Below are 18335 nucleotides of genomic sequence, written 5' to 3' on the forward strand. Positions count from 1 at the left end.
CTGATTCCAAGCTCTTCCACAAAGCTATAGTAATAAAAACAGCACAGTGCTGACATAAAAATAGACAAATAGATCAGCGGATTCAAAACAAAGACCAAAAAGTAAATCCATACACCTGTGGACACTTATTTTTAACAAAGAAGCAAAAACTATACAGTGGAAAAAAGAAAGCATCTTTAACAACTGGCATAACTGGATGTCGGCATATAGAAGAATGCAAATAGATCCACATCTATCACTGTGCATAAAACTCAAGTCCAAGTGGATCAAATACCTCAATACAATCCAGATACACTGAACCCGATAGAAGAGAAGGTGGACAAGTCTTGAGTGCATTGGCACAGGAGACAACTTCCTGAACAGAACACCAATAGCAGGCACAAAAACTGACAATTAATAAATGGGACCTCATGAAACTGAAAAGCTTCTGCATAGCAAAGGACACTGCCCACAGGACAAAATGGAAGCCGACAGAATGGGAAAAGATCTTCACCAGCTCCACATCTGACAGAGCGCTAATTTCCAAAACATAAAGAACTCATGAAACTAGAAATCAACAAACCAAATAATCCAATTAAAAATGGGTTACAGATCTAAACAGAGAGTTCTCAACAGAAGAAATTCAGATGGCCGAGATACCACATCCTTAGCCATCAGGGAAATGCAAATCTAAATGACTCTGAGATTCCATTTTAGACCTGTCAGAATGGTTAAGATCAAACACAAGTGACAGCTGATGCTGGCAAGAATGTAAAAACCCGACAGTCCTGTAGCGCCCGTGCCACGACAAGACGGTCCACAAGCTGGAAACCGAGCAGGGAACGGGGCTGAGAGACTTTAAAACACATAGACAGAGACACAGACACGGGTCATCCTTGATACAGGAATGCCAATGCCAAGTTTGCTCAGAGAAAGCTTATACAGAGATCCTTAACCACACCCAGGTCTCGGGATCTTTCAGCTGCCGGCCCACCAGCTTGCCATCAAGATCTGGTGCTCAGAGCAGCTGCAGACAAAGTCTCGCGCTCAGAGTAACTGTCGGCTGCTCAGAGCAAAGGAAAACAAGTTTTGCTCAGAGCAGCTGCAAGCATAGGAAAAAAAAGCCGCTCACAGGTAATTCAGGGTCCGGAGATTCACAGTCCCCAACACAAGGGGAACACTCCTCCCTGCTGGTGGGAGTGCAAACTTGTACAGCTACTTTGGAAATAATGATGGCAGTTTCTCAGAAAATTGGGAATAGATCTATCTCATTAGCCAGCAATGCCACTCTGGGGCATATACCCAAAGGATGTTCCATCCTACTACAGGGACACTTGCTCAACTATGTTCATGGCGGCTTTATTCAAAATAGCCAGAACCTGGAAGCAGCCTAGATGGCCCTCAACCAAAGAATGGATAAAGAAAATGTGGTGCGTTTACACAGGGGAGTATTACTCAGCAGTAAAAAAACAATGGCATCATAAAATCTGAAGGCAAATGAATGGAACTAGAAAAAAATCATCCTGAGTGAGACAACCCAGAAAAACAAGCATGACACTGATAATTGGATATCAGCTGTAAAGGATAACCATGTGGAATTGAATTCACAGACACATAAAAGCTAAATCACAAGGAGGACTGGGGGGGGTGTCCTTAAATCTCCCTGGGAAGGGGAAATAGAATAGATTGGGGGCGGGTGGGGATGGGAACAGGAGAGATCTGGTGGGGGAAAGATGGAGGGGAAGGAGTACTGGAAGAGACGACTGGAATGGAGGGGGCAGCTCTGGGACGAGCAAGAAACCTAGTGTAACGGAAACTCCCAGGAAGCTACAAGGCTAACCCTAGCTAAGACTCCTAGTAATAGGGGATAAGTGGCCTAAACTGGGCATCTTCTGTAATCAGGCAAGACTACCAACCCAGCCGCATAACCTTCAACCTACCATTTGTCCTGCCTACAAGATGTGCTGGGGCAAAGTTGGAGCAGAAATTATTGGAATGGTTAACCAATGTCTGGTCCAGCCTGCGACCCATGATATGAGAGGGAGCCCACCCCTGACAGTTCCTGGAGCACAGACAGGAGCCAGAGGCTAGACAGCCCAGAGACCCAGGATAGAACCAAACATAACTGGCAAATAAAAGTTAATGTAACGAAGCCTAATGCTATTACGCTATACTTAGAGGTTGGTGCCTAGCCCAACTGTCATCAGGGAGCCTTTGTCCAGCCACTGATGGAAACACATGCAGAGATCCACAGCCGAACATTAGACAGAGCTCAGGGAATCCCATGGAAGAGGGAGAGGAAGGCTTGTAGGAGCCAGAGGGGTCAAGGACACCACAAGAAAAGCTACAGAATCAAGTAACCTGGGCTCATAGAGGCTCACAGAGACTGAACCTCCAAGCAGGAAGCCTGCCCGGGACTGACTCTGCATGTATGTTGCAGCTTTACAGCTTGGTGCTCTTGGAGGACTCCTAATAGTGGGAGTGGGAGCTGTCTCTCTGCCTCTTTTGCTGGCTTTCAGGACCCTTTTCTTCATACTGGATTGCCTTGTCCAGGCTTAATAGAAGGGGAGGTGCCTAATCTTATTGTAACTTAATATGCCATGTTTGGTTGATATGCATGGGAGGCCTGTTCTTTTCTGAATAGAAAATGAAGGGTGGATGGGGGGGGGCAAAGCGGATGTGGGGGAGGGTCTGTGAGGAGAGGAAGGAGGAGAAACTGAAGTTGGAATGTAAAAAAAATAGTAACACGCAGAGGACCTAGTGTAGACCCATCTAGGCTCTATTATTTTATGTATATGACTGTTTCGCTTGCCATATATGTCTGCCCACCAATTGCATGCCTCACTTTTGGAGGCCTGAAGTGGGCAGTAGATGGCTTAGAACAGATGGTTGTTAGACCATGTGGGTTTTGAGACTCAAACCAGGGTCTTCTGAAAGAGCAGATTGTGTTCTTAACTGCTGAACCATCTCTCCCGGCCCTTACAGGTTCTATCATACTCGTTTCTATTTCTTTTATTAATTTTCCTAGCCCAATCAGTTTTCCTCCTTTCCTCTCTCCTCTCCTCCCAGTCCCTCCCCCCATCTCACCCCCACCCACTCCTCCTCCTGTTTCTCTTCAGAACGGGGTGGGTGTCCCATGGGTATCAACCAGCCATGGCAGATCAAGTTGCAGTGAGACAAGGCACCACCTCTCCTATTAAGGCTGGGCAAGGCAACCCGCTAGGAGGAAAAGGTCCCATGGGCAAAGTCTAACCGCAAGATGCAAGAGACAGAGGAAACCGAAGAAAGACTACCAACGTTACAAAAAAGGAAAGCAACGAACTACAGAAATGATGCCCGAGAGAGCCCAGCACATGCCTTTAATCCCAGCACTCGGGAGGGAGAAGCAAGTGGATCTCTGGGAGTTCAAGGTCAGCCTGGTCTACAGAGCTAGTTCCAGGATAGCATTAGCTACAGATAAACCCTGAGTCAAAGAATAAATTTTTTTTAAAAAAAAAAAGGAAAGCAGCACAGCCTCTGACCTCTATAGCAGATGTATACCTGGACTGCAGATTATTTACATCTCAGGTAGCCAAGTAATAAACATTATTAGTTATGTACTATGTTCTAGACACTGTTTCAAAACCATCTCCTGGCAGGGCGGTGGTGGTGCACGCCTTTAATCTCAGTTCTCAGTACACGGGAAACAGAAACAGGCAGATCTCTGTGAGTTCGAGACCAGCCTGGTCATAGAGTGAGTTCCAGGACAGGCTCCAAAGCTACAGAGAGACCCTGTCTCCAAAAACAAAAACAAAATAAACAAAACTATCTCCTGTATACTAAACTTGATAACATCATGAGGGATTGTGTGCTGATTTCCAATGGACTGCTGGAAGTAGTTGAGATTGCCAAATTATCTATATACTGTTATTACACACACACACACACACACACACACACACACACACACACACCGGGGGGGGCAGTCTATGAAGAACATTTACTGTTGATCTTATATGTATGTTTGGGGCTGACCACTTAGAACTGGGTTAAGCTGTAAGAGGACTCGTCTCTGGAGAAGACCTGTTGATTGCTTGCAGCTCTTCATTTAAGGGTAGGACTGTGCGACACTTCACCCATCCACGCTGTTCTTTTCCAGGTCCTGTTTAGGAAACCACACTGCTCAAGTTTCCGAAGTGTAGCTCTCTGTCGTGTCTAGAAGACACTGGCTAACAGTGGATGATCGAGTCATCTGGATCTTCCCCTCTTCCTGCCCCCTTTCCCATGGCCTTCCCTGAGCCTTAGGAGTAAAGGCTGTGCTGTGGAACCGTTGGATTATGGCAGTTTCCTTTTTAGTCGCTGAAGAATTTCCATCATTTTGTCCATAGCAGTCCCTTTACTGACCATCCCACCAATACTGCACTGAAGTTCCATTTCCCTACTTCCTTGAACATTTATTTTCATCTGGGAAATACAAATCAAAACTCTACTGGAGCGATTATCATCAAGAAAAAAAAAACAAAGCAAGGAATGAGGTTCAGCAACATGGTTCAGAGGTAAAGGTGCTTGCTATGCAAGCCTGGCGACCTGAGGTCAATCTCTAGAACTCACAAAGAGGTGGAAGAAAAGAGCCATCTGCACAAAGGTGGCCTCTAACATCCACGCTTGTGCATTGCACATAGGCCCACAAATGCATGCACATACTCTTAAGAATAATAACAATAATGCTAGAAACAATAAGAGACAAGGAACCTCTCTGTCAGTTCAGCCTGTGTGTGGGTGCCCCATGGTCTTGCCTCCCTTTCCACCCCCCCTCAGGTCTAGCACAATGGAGGTCACTTTTGCTTAGCAGCAACAACACTACCTGAGAGGCCTGTTCAGCCTTAGAAATCGATGGAGAAAGTCTGAAAATTTCCACTCCGATCAAAGATTTTCATCCCTCCTAACAAGCCATCAAAAATACACCAGTTGCTAAAGGGGCTAGACAAATGGCTGGGGTTTTCCTGAGGAATCTTCTGTTATCTAAATTTGATGAGCCGTACTCAACTCTTCTGTCAGATGCTCAGATATACAGATGCAAATAATCTAGCATGCATGGTGGGGGATGACCCTGCTGTTGAACTGACCATGAATTTGCAACAAATGGTGGCCTGAAGGTTTGAAGCTCTTTTCAATCATTCGTTCGTTCATGTAGTTCTTAGAACACAGGCCTGGGAGAAGCGTGTTTCACGTGTTTTGGAATTTTTCTGGAGTATTTAGGAATCATCAACGGAACTACTCGGTCATCATGAAATGAATATTAATTTACTGTCTGAAACATACCCTGAGACCTTAGCACAACTGACACCATGCCAGAGGCACCCTTCTGACCTCAGAACCCAGCATGTAGACCCCAACACCTGCCAAAACAAGAGCAAAGACCTAATCCATCAAAGACTTAGTACATAGTTCAGGATCCAGAAGAGAACCTAAATGCACTAACCTTATTTTTTGGCGTCTATACTTTTGCTTCTCACTGACCAAAGTTTGTCAACTAGGATGTAGGTTTTTTTTTTAAGTTTATTTATTTATTTATTATTCACATGCCATAAGAAGGCACCAGATCTCATTATAGATGGCTGTGGCCATTATGTGGTTGCTGGGAATTGAACTCAGGACCTCTGGAAGAACATCCAGTGCTCTTAACCTCTGAGCCATCTTTCCAGCCCTAGGATGTAGTTTTTGTGAAAGACAAAGAACAGTGAAGCTTGAAGCTGCATGATTTGAGCAAGTTCCCCAGGAAGCCACTGGCCAGCAATGCCTTACTGGCTCTAAGAGTGTCTGTGTGTGTGCGCGTGCACTCTGATAGCTGCTTCTCAACAGAGCTCCACCTACATTTATATTTGTAAATGACCACTGTTCAAACATTGCGCACACTTAATGACTCATGCTACCGGAATGACCTGGTCCTAAAATCCCTCACTGAGATTGCAGTTAGTGTCAAGCTATTTACTCTCTCATCTAGAAGCAATTCTACAACCAAACCTAACGTGAAGAAACTAAGCAGTCCTAACCCACCCTTGGAGAGTTCAAGACCCTCTGTGAGACTTCAGCTGCTATGCTAACGTGAGGCCCAGCATTTAAAGTTGAGACAGGAGTATCTCTGTGAGTTCAAGGCCAGGCCGATTTACAGTGCGAGTTCCGGGGCAGCCAGGGTTACACAATATGACTCTGAAGAAACAAACTAGCAAATAGACAAAAGAAAGAGGAAGGGGAGAGAGTGTGGGAGAGAGGGAGGAAGAATGGATGCTAATATTGTTACATATATGACTCCCTCAGATGTTTCCAATGGTGGCTGACCTGGCAGACAAGGACTGGGCAAATGATGAATGAAAATGGTGATAGCAATGCAGTAGCTGGTGACAACGCTTTAGACTGGACAGATGGTTTATAGACTTGGAGAAAAGTCTTTCTGCCAATGATCAAGGGAACACATTATGAAAACTTTTGAAAATAGTGACAAAATACTGGCATGCAGAATTAACCTGCCATTAGAAAGGGTTTCTCCCTCCATCAGAAGGAATTCTAAGATAGTAGATTCTGTTTTGTGCTGGGCATGAAGCATAGGCATGCCTCTGTGAGTTCAAGGCCAGCCTATTCTACACAGCAAGTCCCAAGTCAGCCATGCCTGCAGTGACATCTTGCCTCAAAAAACGTTTTTATTTTGCTTTCCTTCCAGATCCTTTTCCATTCAGGAGTAAGACAGACAGCGTGCAATGCTGTGAGACAGATGACTGGAGATTTTGTATGTGGATTCCAAAAGGAACTTCAAAGGAGACTACAGCTGTTCCCTAACCTGCGGGAAAGCAGAGAAAGAGAGAGACATGCTCATGCAGCGGCTGCTCTTTCATTGCACTGAAGACTCACTCTCTCAAGTCACTACTTACTCCACACTGGGATACTTCCGTGAAACCGTGTGTTCTATTATTATACTTAAGCTTCAAGAGCTGAGTCGATAACCAGTATTTACTACATCCAGCATGGAACTGCATGTGGTGGTTACAGCACTGAGCTGACTTGTGGAGCTGATGTCATAGAGATGGATATTCAAGACAGACTCTAGACCAGGCAATTTAAGACATCTTAGCTGAGCACAGATGCCTGTGCCTATAGAGCCCAGCACTCAGGAGGCTGAGGCTGGAGGAAGGCCGCAGGTCTGAGGCCAGTACGGGCCTGAGAGACATAGTAGTATGCTCAAGGCCAGCCTGGGCTAGATAGTGGAAGAGTCCTCTTATTTATCCTTCTAATCCTGTTAAAAATGAGTGTTATAGGGCTGGAGAGATGGCTCAGAGGTTAAGAGCACTGACTGCTCTTCCAGAGGTCCTGAGTTCAATTCCCAGCAACCACATGGTGGCTCACAGCCATCTGTAATAAGATCTGGTGCCCTCTTCTAGCTAGCAGGCATACAGACAAACACTGTATACAAATAAATAAAAATTTTAAAACAAATGAGTGTTATATCATTAATTCCCCTTCTTTCCCTGAAATAGGAACAACTGAAGTTTCAAAGTTGTTTTTTTTTTTTTTGAGACAGGGTTTCAAACTTTTTTCATTATTAACTTGGCCCAAAATACAGTTATATGGCAGAACTTGAATTCTTATTTTAAAATAATTTTCTTTTCACACCAAGTATGTTATCTCTCTAATACATGCAACTGGAAAACATCCATTTTTCTGATCAATATAATAAACACCAAGCCATAAAGTATAAGTAGGCTGTGAGCCTGTCAGTGGCATAGTTATTATAGCCATTTATATCTTCAGGCAGGACTATGGAAAACAGCAAAATAAATTATTTAAAGTAATTTCACACCAAAGATAATACCATTTTCTGATCTTGTTGTGTAGCGCTTTCTTCCCAGATTAAAACCTTCCATCTTGAAGGAGAGCTTCAGACACATGGTGAGGAAGGGGAGCTGAAATAAGATACTTAAGGCAGGGGTCCCTATCAGATAACCTGCCTATCCTGTATTTACATTATGACCCCTAACAGTAGCAAATTGTAGTTATCAAGTATCAAAGAAAAGAATTTTATGGTTGGGGGTCATCACAGCACGAGGAACTATACTAAAGAGTCTCAGCATCGGGAAGGTTGAGAACCACAAACCCAAGGGTTCTTAAACCAGAGGCTGCAAATGCTTACAGGAGGTAGGCAGCTAGCAAAACAAAGGAAACAAGTTGAGCCCAGAAAAATCAATTTCCAGAAATGTAATTTTAAAACTAAATTGTGTTTTCTAGATGTTAACAGTACATAGAGCAAAATACTGGACTTCACAGGTTAGACACTGGATTTAAACCAGACAAGTGAGGACTGGGAAGGCGGCTCAGTGGTTTAGGGCACTTGCAGCTCTTGCAGAAGACCTGGATTTCATTCCCAGCACCTACATGATAGTTTATAACCATTCATAACCTCTGTTCCAGGGGGTCCTCTTCAGGCCTACTTGGGCAGAAGACACAAATGTGGTGTACATACATACATGTAGGCAAAACATTCATACATATAAAAGTGAAAATTTTTTAAAAATAAAAAACAACTGGAGTTGGAGAGATCTCGCAATAGTTAAGAGTACTTGATGCTCAATCGGTCCTCAATCTTGAGGACCAGAGTTCAAATTCCGGCACCCACATCAGGTGGCTCACAACTGCCTGCATCTCCAGCTCCAAGGGATCCACATCTTCTTTTGCCCTCCACAGGCACCTGCAGACACATGTATACATATACTCATATAAACACACACACAGTGATAATGTTCAAAAAACAGACAATTGCAAGGCATGGTGATACATGTATTTAATCTGAACACTCAGGAAACAGGTAGGTAGATTACTGTAAGTTCAAAGCCAGCCTGGCCTACACTGTGACACCCTGTCTCAGAAACAAAAACAAAAACCAGAAAAGGCAAAGTAGTGGCCCAGGCTTTTAATCGCAGCCCTTGGGAGGCAGAGGTGGGTGGATCTCTGTGAGTTTGAGTCCAGTCTGGTATACAGAGTGAGTTCCGGGATAGTCATAGCTGTTATACAGAAAAACCCTGTCAAAACAAAACAAAACACACACACACACACAGAACCCCAAAATCCAGACAATTTCAACCATTGCATTAAAAAAAAACCCACAAAAATACAAAAAACACTGTTCTTAGAGCAAGAAGCCCTATGCTCCTGCCAAGCAGGCTTAAGGTCTTAATGTTTTTATGAGACACAGGGGCTGGAGAGACAATTGCTCAACAGTTGAATTCACTGGTTGCTCTTCTAGAGGACCTAGGTTTGACTCCCAGCATCCTTAAGGAAGCTCACAATCATGTATTATCTCCAGCCCAGGAGATCATGTGTTTCTGTTTCAAAAGGGAGCTTCCTAAGTCCAACAGTGATAGCACTTGAGCCCAGAAACCAGCCAGCCTCCTTAGTGTCAGGATTAATGTTCGCCACCACATTTAGCAGGGTTTTTTCCTCTAACACACAAAAATCAGGGATTCCTAGATTTAACTGATAGGCTGCAGTTTTATTTTTCTTTTTGATTTCCTGACACAGGGTTTTGCCGTGTAGCCCTGAATGTCCCAGTCCTTGCTGTTTAGCCCAGGCTAGCCTCAAATTAGCAATCCTCCTGCCTCAGTCCATCAGTGCTGAGATTCAAGTACACGCCACCACAACTGATTTTACATCAAAATTGTTAACAAAATTGTTGTTGATTTACAACAACATTGGTTGTATCCAAATACAAGTTCAAAGCAGCACCAGCTGGATGCCCTGAGGAACAGAATGATGAGCACCCCCCCCTTCTTTTCCATCTTAGTAGGTTGGGCTCGAGCTCGTTCATGGACTACAACTCAGCTTGAGGGCTGCAATCGCCTCGATGCTCCACTTGTAAGCTCACTCTCGAGGTCGTTGGCAGCGTTCAGTTCCTTGCAGGTTGTTGGGCAGAGGGTCTCGTGAGTTCCTCACCGGCCTTTGGGTCAGAAGCTGCCCTCAATCTTAGAGCCTGAAAATTTGCCTTTAACAAGATTCCAGATGGCGTACCTCTGTAAGTCAGAACCACACTTTACTACGTGGGTAATATTTCTTTTCTGTGGCTGCTTTGTAAAGCTTCGCAAGTGACTGGATATCCTGGCACTACTTGTCCCATAAATGTCCAACCACTGTCTTTAACATACAAAGCAACGGCAGTTTTCTACCTCCACAGATGCTTCTTTGTGGTGTCATTTCTACATTCAACAGAAGGCCCTCGATAAAACCCCTGCCTACGGGAGGTTTCTAGGCATTTTCACTTAACCACTGCATTTCACGGACGCATCACTTAATTCTGTCTGAATTAAATACAGCTGAATTCCAAGCCAATTTCAAAACGCTTTTCAGCATCCGTCATTTTTGTATTCTGGTCATTCCTCTTGCAATGGTTTATTTTTAAATAGTATCTTAAGTTGGAGTATTTCGGGAGACATGTTTTATTTAGATACATGGGGAAATTAATCAGTTCCACACACAAAAAACTGGTTATCTTATTTTCCTTTAAGTATATGATCTTTTTGTATGTATAATCTCAGTCGTCAAATTGGTGGGATTACAGATGTGAGCCACCGTGCCCAGTTCTACCTATTTAGTTTTGTAAGTTTAAAGATGGAACCAAGGGCTTTGCACAAGTTAACAAGTAATATACCATGGAGATTCATCAACATATCATAAATATGCGATTCTTCTTGCATAACCTTTTTCCTTTGCATAGATAGTGAGCATTCAGTCATTAAAACTATTATCTTAAACTTATAAACACAACTAATAATGGAGTTACCCATTTCCATGCAACAAATCAACTCAAAAACTCCGTGGCTTAAAGCATTTATTATTTCAGTAGCATCTGCACCATCAGTCTGCAGTCAGGTCATCAAGACTTAGTGGGAAGGATCAACTTCTAAGACCACACCACGGTGTTGGCAGGATCCACTTTCTTGCAGATCGTTGGACCGAAGGCTGCTGTTCCTCACTTGGTGTTGGTTGGAGGCTGCCCCACATGCCTTACCATATGAGCCTCAACACAGGGCAGTTCACACGGCAGCTAGCGTCATCAGAGTGATAAAACAATGAGCGGGAGGCAAGGAAGAAGGGGAAGGAGAAGATGGGAGTTATAACATTTTTATAATCAAATCTTATTATGACCTGGAAATATTCCATTTCTTTGTTGTTTCATTAGAAACAAGTAACTAGGTCCAGTCACCATAGGAGGTGGAAAGAGATTACATAAAATTATGACTATCAAAAGATGGCAATTGCTGAGCATCATTATAGAAGATTCTTTGTATCACTGTATCATGAAGACACCAGGGCCCGAAAGATATGCCAATAAATGAATGCTTTGTGGCAGGCCAAATGGGTACTGCTAGACGATCTGATTTGTTGAGAATAGCTGGAAAGTCTGACTTTCGGGGGCAACATTTCGTAACTGTTAGAAGTTGACAACAATTCCAATATCCTGGAAAGCTAATGTGTTCAAACAAATGACAGTATGATGAGACTTATTCAAGTTGATTCCTTACTATTCAGTCCAAACACATGACTTCAAATCCTAGGGAACACTTGATCAAAAACAAAACAAAAAAGTGTTCATTCACCCTCTTCCCCACAAAAGTGTAGGTCAAACAAAGGTTTGAACAATACAAAAAACTATGTGCATAGGTCATATATAACCTATGGGCTACCATTTAAGAGAGTTCTGCCTAAACCTTAGTAATAGGCCTTAGGTATCTGGTATGCACACTGGTGTAGGAGGGTCTTCTGTCTAAGTGTTACTTTCACTGTTTAAATAATGAGACTGCCTTGGCCTTTTGATAGGCCAGCCCTTAGGTGGGTGGAGTAGACAGAACAGAATTCTGGGAGGAAGAAGGCAGTGTGGCAGACGCCATGATTCTCCTTCCCAAGACGGGATGCTGGTTAGACTCATGCCAGTAAGCCACAGTCAAGTGGCAATACAGATTATTAGAAATGGGTTAAATTAATATCTGAGAGTTAGCCCATAAGAGGCTAGAAATAATGGGGGAGGCAGTGTTTAAATGAACAGTTTCCGTGTAATTATTTTGGGTTAAGCTAGCTGGGTGGGATGGAACAAGGGGCCTGCGCCCCCCTTTACTACACATATCTTGGTTCTGCCACTTCTGCTGGCCATGGACCTGGGCTTATGACAAGGGTCAGAAAAAATGTCCCTAGAGAATCATACTGTATTTTTTTGTATTATGAACAAGACTAAGAACCCAATGAATATTAGTTGAATTAATGAATTCCACAGTGCATTATTTAGCACAAGTTGTCTGGCACAAAGTAGGTGTTCAAAACTGTTAATTGAACTGAAAAGAAAACAGAATGCTAATAAGAAAAACAGGATGATGTGACACTAGAGAATGAATAACAGACATATCATGAAAATCATGCACACCAAGCCATCCTAAATTCAGAGCATTAGAGATGACTGTGTTGGTGAGGTGGCTCAGCAGCTGAAACTACTTGCCATACAAGCCTAGTGGCCTGACTTTGATTTCTGGATCCCATGGTGGAAAGACAAAATCAATTCTCCAAAGTTGTTCTCTGACCTTATGCAGGCTGTGGAACATGTGTGTCCCCCATACATACAGATTTATAATTTATAATCATAATCAGCTGGATGGTGGTGGCACACACCTTTAATACCAGCATTCAGTAGGATTCAGTAGGCAGAGGCAGGCAGATCTCTGAGAGTGAGGAAAGCCTGGTCTACAGAGAATTTAAGGATACCCAGGGCTATATAGTGAGACCCTGTCTGCCTCAGAAAAAATAAAAAATCATCATAATAAAGTCAGAGTGAGATGATCTATGTCCAATCAACTTGACACACATTATTTTGGTTAAAGTAATAGTAGATGGTATTTGTATATACCTTCTAATGGTCAAGTACTTTATTAAATAGTTGAACACTTAAAGTCTGTTGTATCATTTTATTGCTATCTTCATCTTCCAGACACAGCTAGTAGAAAAAAAGAACAGAGATTTAAAACTAGGATGTCTGGTTCAAAACCAATGCTCCTAAGCAATATTTCATATAATCTGAATATAAGAAAAGGTGTTCTAAAGAAAGTAAAAATGCAACCATAAAATGTAACTATACTCTCTTGAGATAAAGATTTTGAAACCAAGTAGAAGGTTCATGTCTTAGCCCAATCATGTCATAACAGTACAATGAGGACAATAACTATACTAAGACAGAGATTCTGAGGACTAAATGATCTCTATGTATGGCACCCAGTCCATTTAATAGCTATTATTATTTTTATCAAATGGGATTATATACTGTAAATACACTGCTGTACATAGCTAACAAAGTTCAGTGTCACAAACAAGAATTTGGTAAGCAGTTTGTAATATGAGTTTATTTACTAGAATTTACCTAAAATCAACACATAATACTGGTTCTAAATCCTTGTACATAGTATGTTGTTTTAAAACAAATTCTTGCTCTCTTGGAACTCATTTAAAAGAGAATTCAGTGCTCAGGAGGTATGCAAATCTGAGTTCAAGACCAGTCTTTGCCTACATAGGACAGCCATGGCTACCTAGAGAGACCTTGTCTCAAAAAAAGAGAGAGAATTTTAATTTGAAATGTAAATACTAGAAAAAAGAAAAAAACACAAGAGATAAGAAAAAGAACACTCAGGTGGCACATGGGGAGGTGTCATTTACCTTAGCTGGATAAGAGATTTCATACTGACAATGTTTTTAGATATTTTTATTTTATTTAGGTGTATGGGTGTTTTGGCTGCATATATGTGTGTGTACCAGGTATGTGCCTGGTGCACTCAAGAGGCCAGAAGGACATCAGATCCCCTGAAATTGGAGTTACAGGTGACTGTGAGCTGCCATGTGGGTGCTGGTAACAGAGCCTGTATCCTCTGGAGGAGCAGTCAGTGTTTAAACTGCTGAGCCATCTCTCTAGCACTTGATAGTGACAGTTTTCAAACAAAAACAAGAATTTTCTATACTTTAGTTAAGGGAACTCAGAAATGTACAGAGCTGAGGCCAGGCATGGTGGGATATGCCTATAATCCTAGCAACCAGGATAATAAGGCAGGCGAATGACAAGTTTGAGACCAGCCTGTTTATACAGTAATTTACTGTTTTTTTCTAAAGGAACAAAGGACAGACCATTCCAAAGACAGACAGATGGGAAGGCCATCATAAATCACACAAAGGAGATAATAAGATGCTGAAGACGGGGCTGGACAGATGGCTCAGCGATTAAGAACACTGGCTGCTCTTCCAGAGGTCCTGAGTTCAATTCTCAGCACCCACATGGTAGCTCACGACCATCTGTGGTAAGGTCTAGTGCCCTTTTCTGGCCTGCAGGCATACACTTGAGCAGAACCATGCATACAAAATAAATTTAAAAATAAATGCTGACAACAGAAAAAATAGAAAGGCTAAGAAATGATAAATAGTATGTAGTACATGACTCCAGTTCTAGGGCCAAAACCAGGGAGAAGAACCAGAAGCACCACCAAAAGGTGAGCCAGATGGTCCAAAAAGAGAAGAAAGAAAAAGAAAGAAAGAAAGAAAGAAAGAAAGAAAGAAAGAAAGAAAGAAAGAAAGAAAGAAAGAAGCCGGGCAGTGGTGGCACACGCCTTTAATCTCAGCACTTGGGAGGCAGAGGCAGGCGGCTCTCTGTGAGTTCGAGACCAGCCTGGTCTACAAGAGCTAGTTCCAGGATAGGCTCCAAAACCACAGAGAAACCCTGTCTTGAAAAACCAAAAAAAAAAAAAAGAAGAAGAAGAAGAAGAAGAAAGAAAGAAAGAAAGAAAGAAAGAAAGAAAGAAAGAAAGAAAGAAAGAGAATTTGGCAATCAAACCATAGGACAAGCCCAGTTATAATCCTCAAATCTAGTTGGAGAATTTGGTATGGCTGTGACTTCTCCTGTATGACAATCAACATGGGAGGAAAATAATCCAATTTATCACTAACTGTGCAAAGGCTAGAGCTAGTACCATGTTGAAAAAGAACCTGTTGCTTGAGACTAAGCTATTCTAGGAGCCTGCACACAAAGAATATTACAAGTCAGAGAACAAGGGGATACTCCGGCACAGTCTGAGGGGGGACTGCCGTACTGTGAGATGACAGTACAGGAGAAAGGGAGAGACTAAGATGGGTTAAAGAAAGAGACAAAGAACAAGAAGACAGGAAGGAAAAGTGGTAGGGAAGATAGAATTTAGAAGGGAAGGAAATGGGGGAGGTGGATTTGGTTAAAACACATTATATATGTAAGAAATTCTTAATTAAGATGAAAGTTTCCCTAGCAATTTAACATCTGGACATTTTTCCACAGAACGTACACTTGAATAATGCTATGGGAAAGTGAGTGTGACAGGTATATAGGCTACCTCCCCTGCTTCTGTAAATCTTTGTTGCAGCAGCTCATTTGCTGGTATACTGCAGAATAATCAACACAATATAGAAAAAATGAAGAACAAATAAATCCAGATACAATAATACTGGGTACCTTAGATACCCCACCCTTATTAATAGATTAACCAGAAAAAAAATAACCAATGAAAAACCTTCAGAGCTAGACTGAACCGTAGGTTAAATGTATTTAACAAACATATCTACAGAATATTGCATCTAATAACTGTTAAATACGCATTTTCAATAGCCCATGGAATTTTCTCTAAAATATAATGCATTTAGATCATAAAGCAAAACTTTAACAAATTACAAAAATATCAAAATAATTTGTTGTATCTTATCAGATCATAGTGGTATTACAAACTGATAGCAAAAGAAAGTATAGAAATTATACAAACACATGAAGATTAAACAATTTATTTTTTAGTTTGTGACTTGAGAATCTTGTTATATAGAACTGGCTATAGCGGCATCTGCTATATAGCCAGACTGTCCTTAACTTCAGGGTAACCATCCAAGCCCAGCCTCTTAATAGCTGGAATTAGACATGTAATACCTGTCTTAAGAATACACTTTCAGTTGATAACTGGATCCTGGATGAAATCATCAAGAAATTTTTTAAACCTAGAATCAAATGCAAATTAAATATAACCTTGAGAACATATCAAACAAAGGTACGTCAGGTTTCTGATCTCTATATGTAGACCACATGTCATGCACACACATCTGGACACATACAAAATAAACAAACAAATAAATGTATGTATGTTAAAAATTAAAAATCTAAACTTTTTAAAAATGGAAAATCCAGAAGAACTGAATACATTCCTAAGTCATATGTATGCCTTATCAAAATTAAATGGAGAGGATGTAAATAATCCTAACAGATTTATAACAAGCAACAAAATTAAAGCAGTAACGAAGAGTTTCCTATCCTAAAGACCAGGACTGGACAGATTACACACCAATTCTGCCAGACTTTTAAGGAAGAATTAACATCAAAGGTCTCCAAACCAAAATAGGAAGGAACAATAAAAAATACATTCTATGAAGGCAGTATTCCTATTGCCAAACCCATATAAGGAAGGACGCAACAAAAAAGAAAACTATAGACCCATGTCTGTCATAAATGTAGATGTAAAAAGTTTGAACAAAATACTCACAATCTCAATTCAACAATGTGTCAAAAAGATAACAATGTAAATTGGGTGTGGTGGTGCACACCTTTGATCCCAGCACTCCAGAGACAGAGGCAAGTGGATCTCTGTGAGTTTGAGGCCATTCTGGTCTACATAGTGAGTTCCAGGACAGCCAAAGCTACATAGTAAAACATCTGTCTTCACTCCACCCCACCCTCCACCAAAAAAGATATCACTATCAACTTGATTTTATTCCAGAGATGCAAGAATGATTCAACATATACAAATCAATAAATGTAACATGGCATATAAAGAGACTCAAGGATAGAAGTCACACGGTCATCTCAGAGATGCAGAAAAGGCATTTGACAAAATTCAGTATCATTTCATGATTTAAAAAAAAACCTGAAAAAACAAGGAACAGAAGGAACTAACTAAAACACAGTGAAAGCTACATACAAAAATCTATACCAACATTATACCAAATGGGGAAAATTTTAAAGTATTCTCTTTAAGATTATAATCTAGACGAGAGTGTCCCCAGTATTTCTGCTCTTATTCAGAATATTTGAGGTCTTAGCCACAGCCAGCCAAAAGGCAAAAGAAAAAAATGTATGGTAAAAGGAAAGGAAGAAGTCAAATTATCCCTATTTGAAGACATTAAAGAGACCACAACAAAACTCAGATTTAATAAATATATCACCAAAGTAGGAGGATACAAAAATCAACATATAAGAATCAGTATGTTTCTGTGTTTTAATAATGAAAATTTTGAGAAAGAACTCTAAAAAACAATCTTATTATCGACAGCCCTTAAAAATACCTAGGAATGCTGGGCGGTGGTGGCGCACGCCTTTAATCCCAGCACTCGGGAGGCAGAGGCAGGCGGATCTCTGTGAGTTCGAGACCAGCCTGGTCTACAGAGCTAGTTCCAGGACAGGCTCCAAAACCACAGAGAAACCCTGACTCGAAAAACAAAAAAACAAAAAAACAAACAAAAAAAAAAACCTAGGAATAAATCTAACCAAGGAGGTAAAAGACCTCTTTAATGGAAAGTTTTGAAAGCTAAAGAAACTGATGGAAAGATCACTCACACTCACGGATTGACAGCATCAAGAACGTGAAAAGTGGGTCTATAAAAAGACTCCTATGGTAAAAGTGCATTGCCACTAAGCTTGTGAACTAGAGCTCCCTGCCAAGCCTGCAGACCTCAGTTCCATCCCCATGATCCACATAGTGGAAGAAGAGAACTATCTCCTGCAGGTTGTTCTCTAGCCTTCACACGTGCACATACTATAAAATTGTAAAAAAAAATTTAAATTAAAATAATAGGGCCAGCAAAATGGCTTAGCTTAGCTTGATGGCCTGAGTTTGATCCCCAGGATACACATGGTAGGAGAAGAGAACTGACTTCCACAAGTTGTCCTTTCCACACATGCCATGGGACATGCCACCCACAAAGAAAAATACCAAAGTAAATAAATGTCAAATATATATAAATAAATAATATAAAAATGGCATATTTCTGAAAGCAATCTATAGATCTGATTTGATATAGTCCCTCTAAAAATCCCAAAGGCATCATTCATAGAAATTGAAAAGAATTCTAAAATGAATATAAACCCATGAAGACCCAGGAAAATAACAGCAATCCCAATTAGTGAGAATAATGCTAGCCAGGCGGTGGTATGCATGCCTTTAATCCCAGCACTCTAGAGGCAGAGGCAGGCGGATCTCTCTGAGTTCGAGGCCAGCCTGGTCTACAAGAGCTAGTTCCAGGACAGGTTC

General features: G+C 41.4%; 1 protein-coding gene across 4 annotated transcripts in view; it reads right to left on the reverse strand.

Moving 5' to 3' along the window:
* Fam120c (family with sequence similarity 120 member C) overlaps nt 1–18335 on the reverse strand; it is a 124983-nt gene that overhangs the window by 91152 nt on the left and 15496 nt on the right. Inside the window, exon 2 of one of the 4 annotated variants that reach the window (XM_075958832.1) lies at nt 10812–11044. The exons of the other annotated variants lie outside the window; for them this stretch is intronic. Within the exon in view, the coding sequence (XP_075814947.1) occupies nt 10970–11044 (75 nt within the window). The 3' untranslated portion in view covers nt 10812–10969. Of the gene's footprint in view, nt 1–10811; nt 11045–18335 lie in introns of those variants that run through there. 4 annotated transcript variants of the gene reach the window in all.

This window comes from Microtus pennsylvanicus, chromosome X (genome assembly GCF_037038515.1).
Source record: "Microtus pennsylvanicus isolate mMicPen1 chromosome X, mMicPen1.hap1, whole genome shotgun sequence".
Classification (NCBI taxonomy): domain Eukaryota; kingdom Metazoa; phylum Chordata; class Mammalia; order Rodentia; family Cricetidae; genus Microtus; species Microtus pennsylvanicus.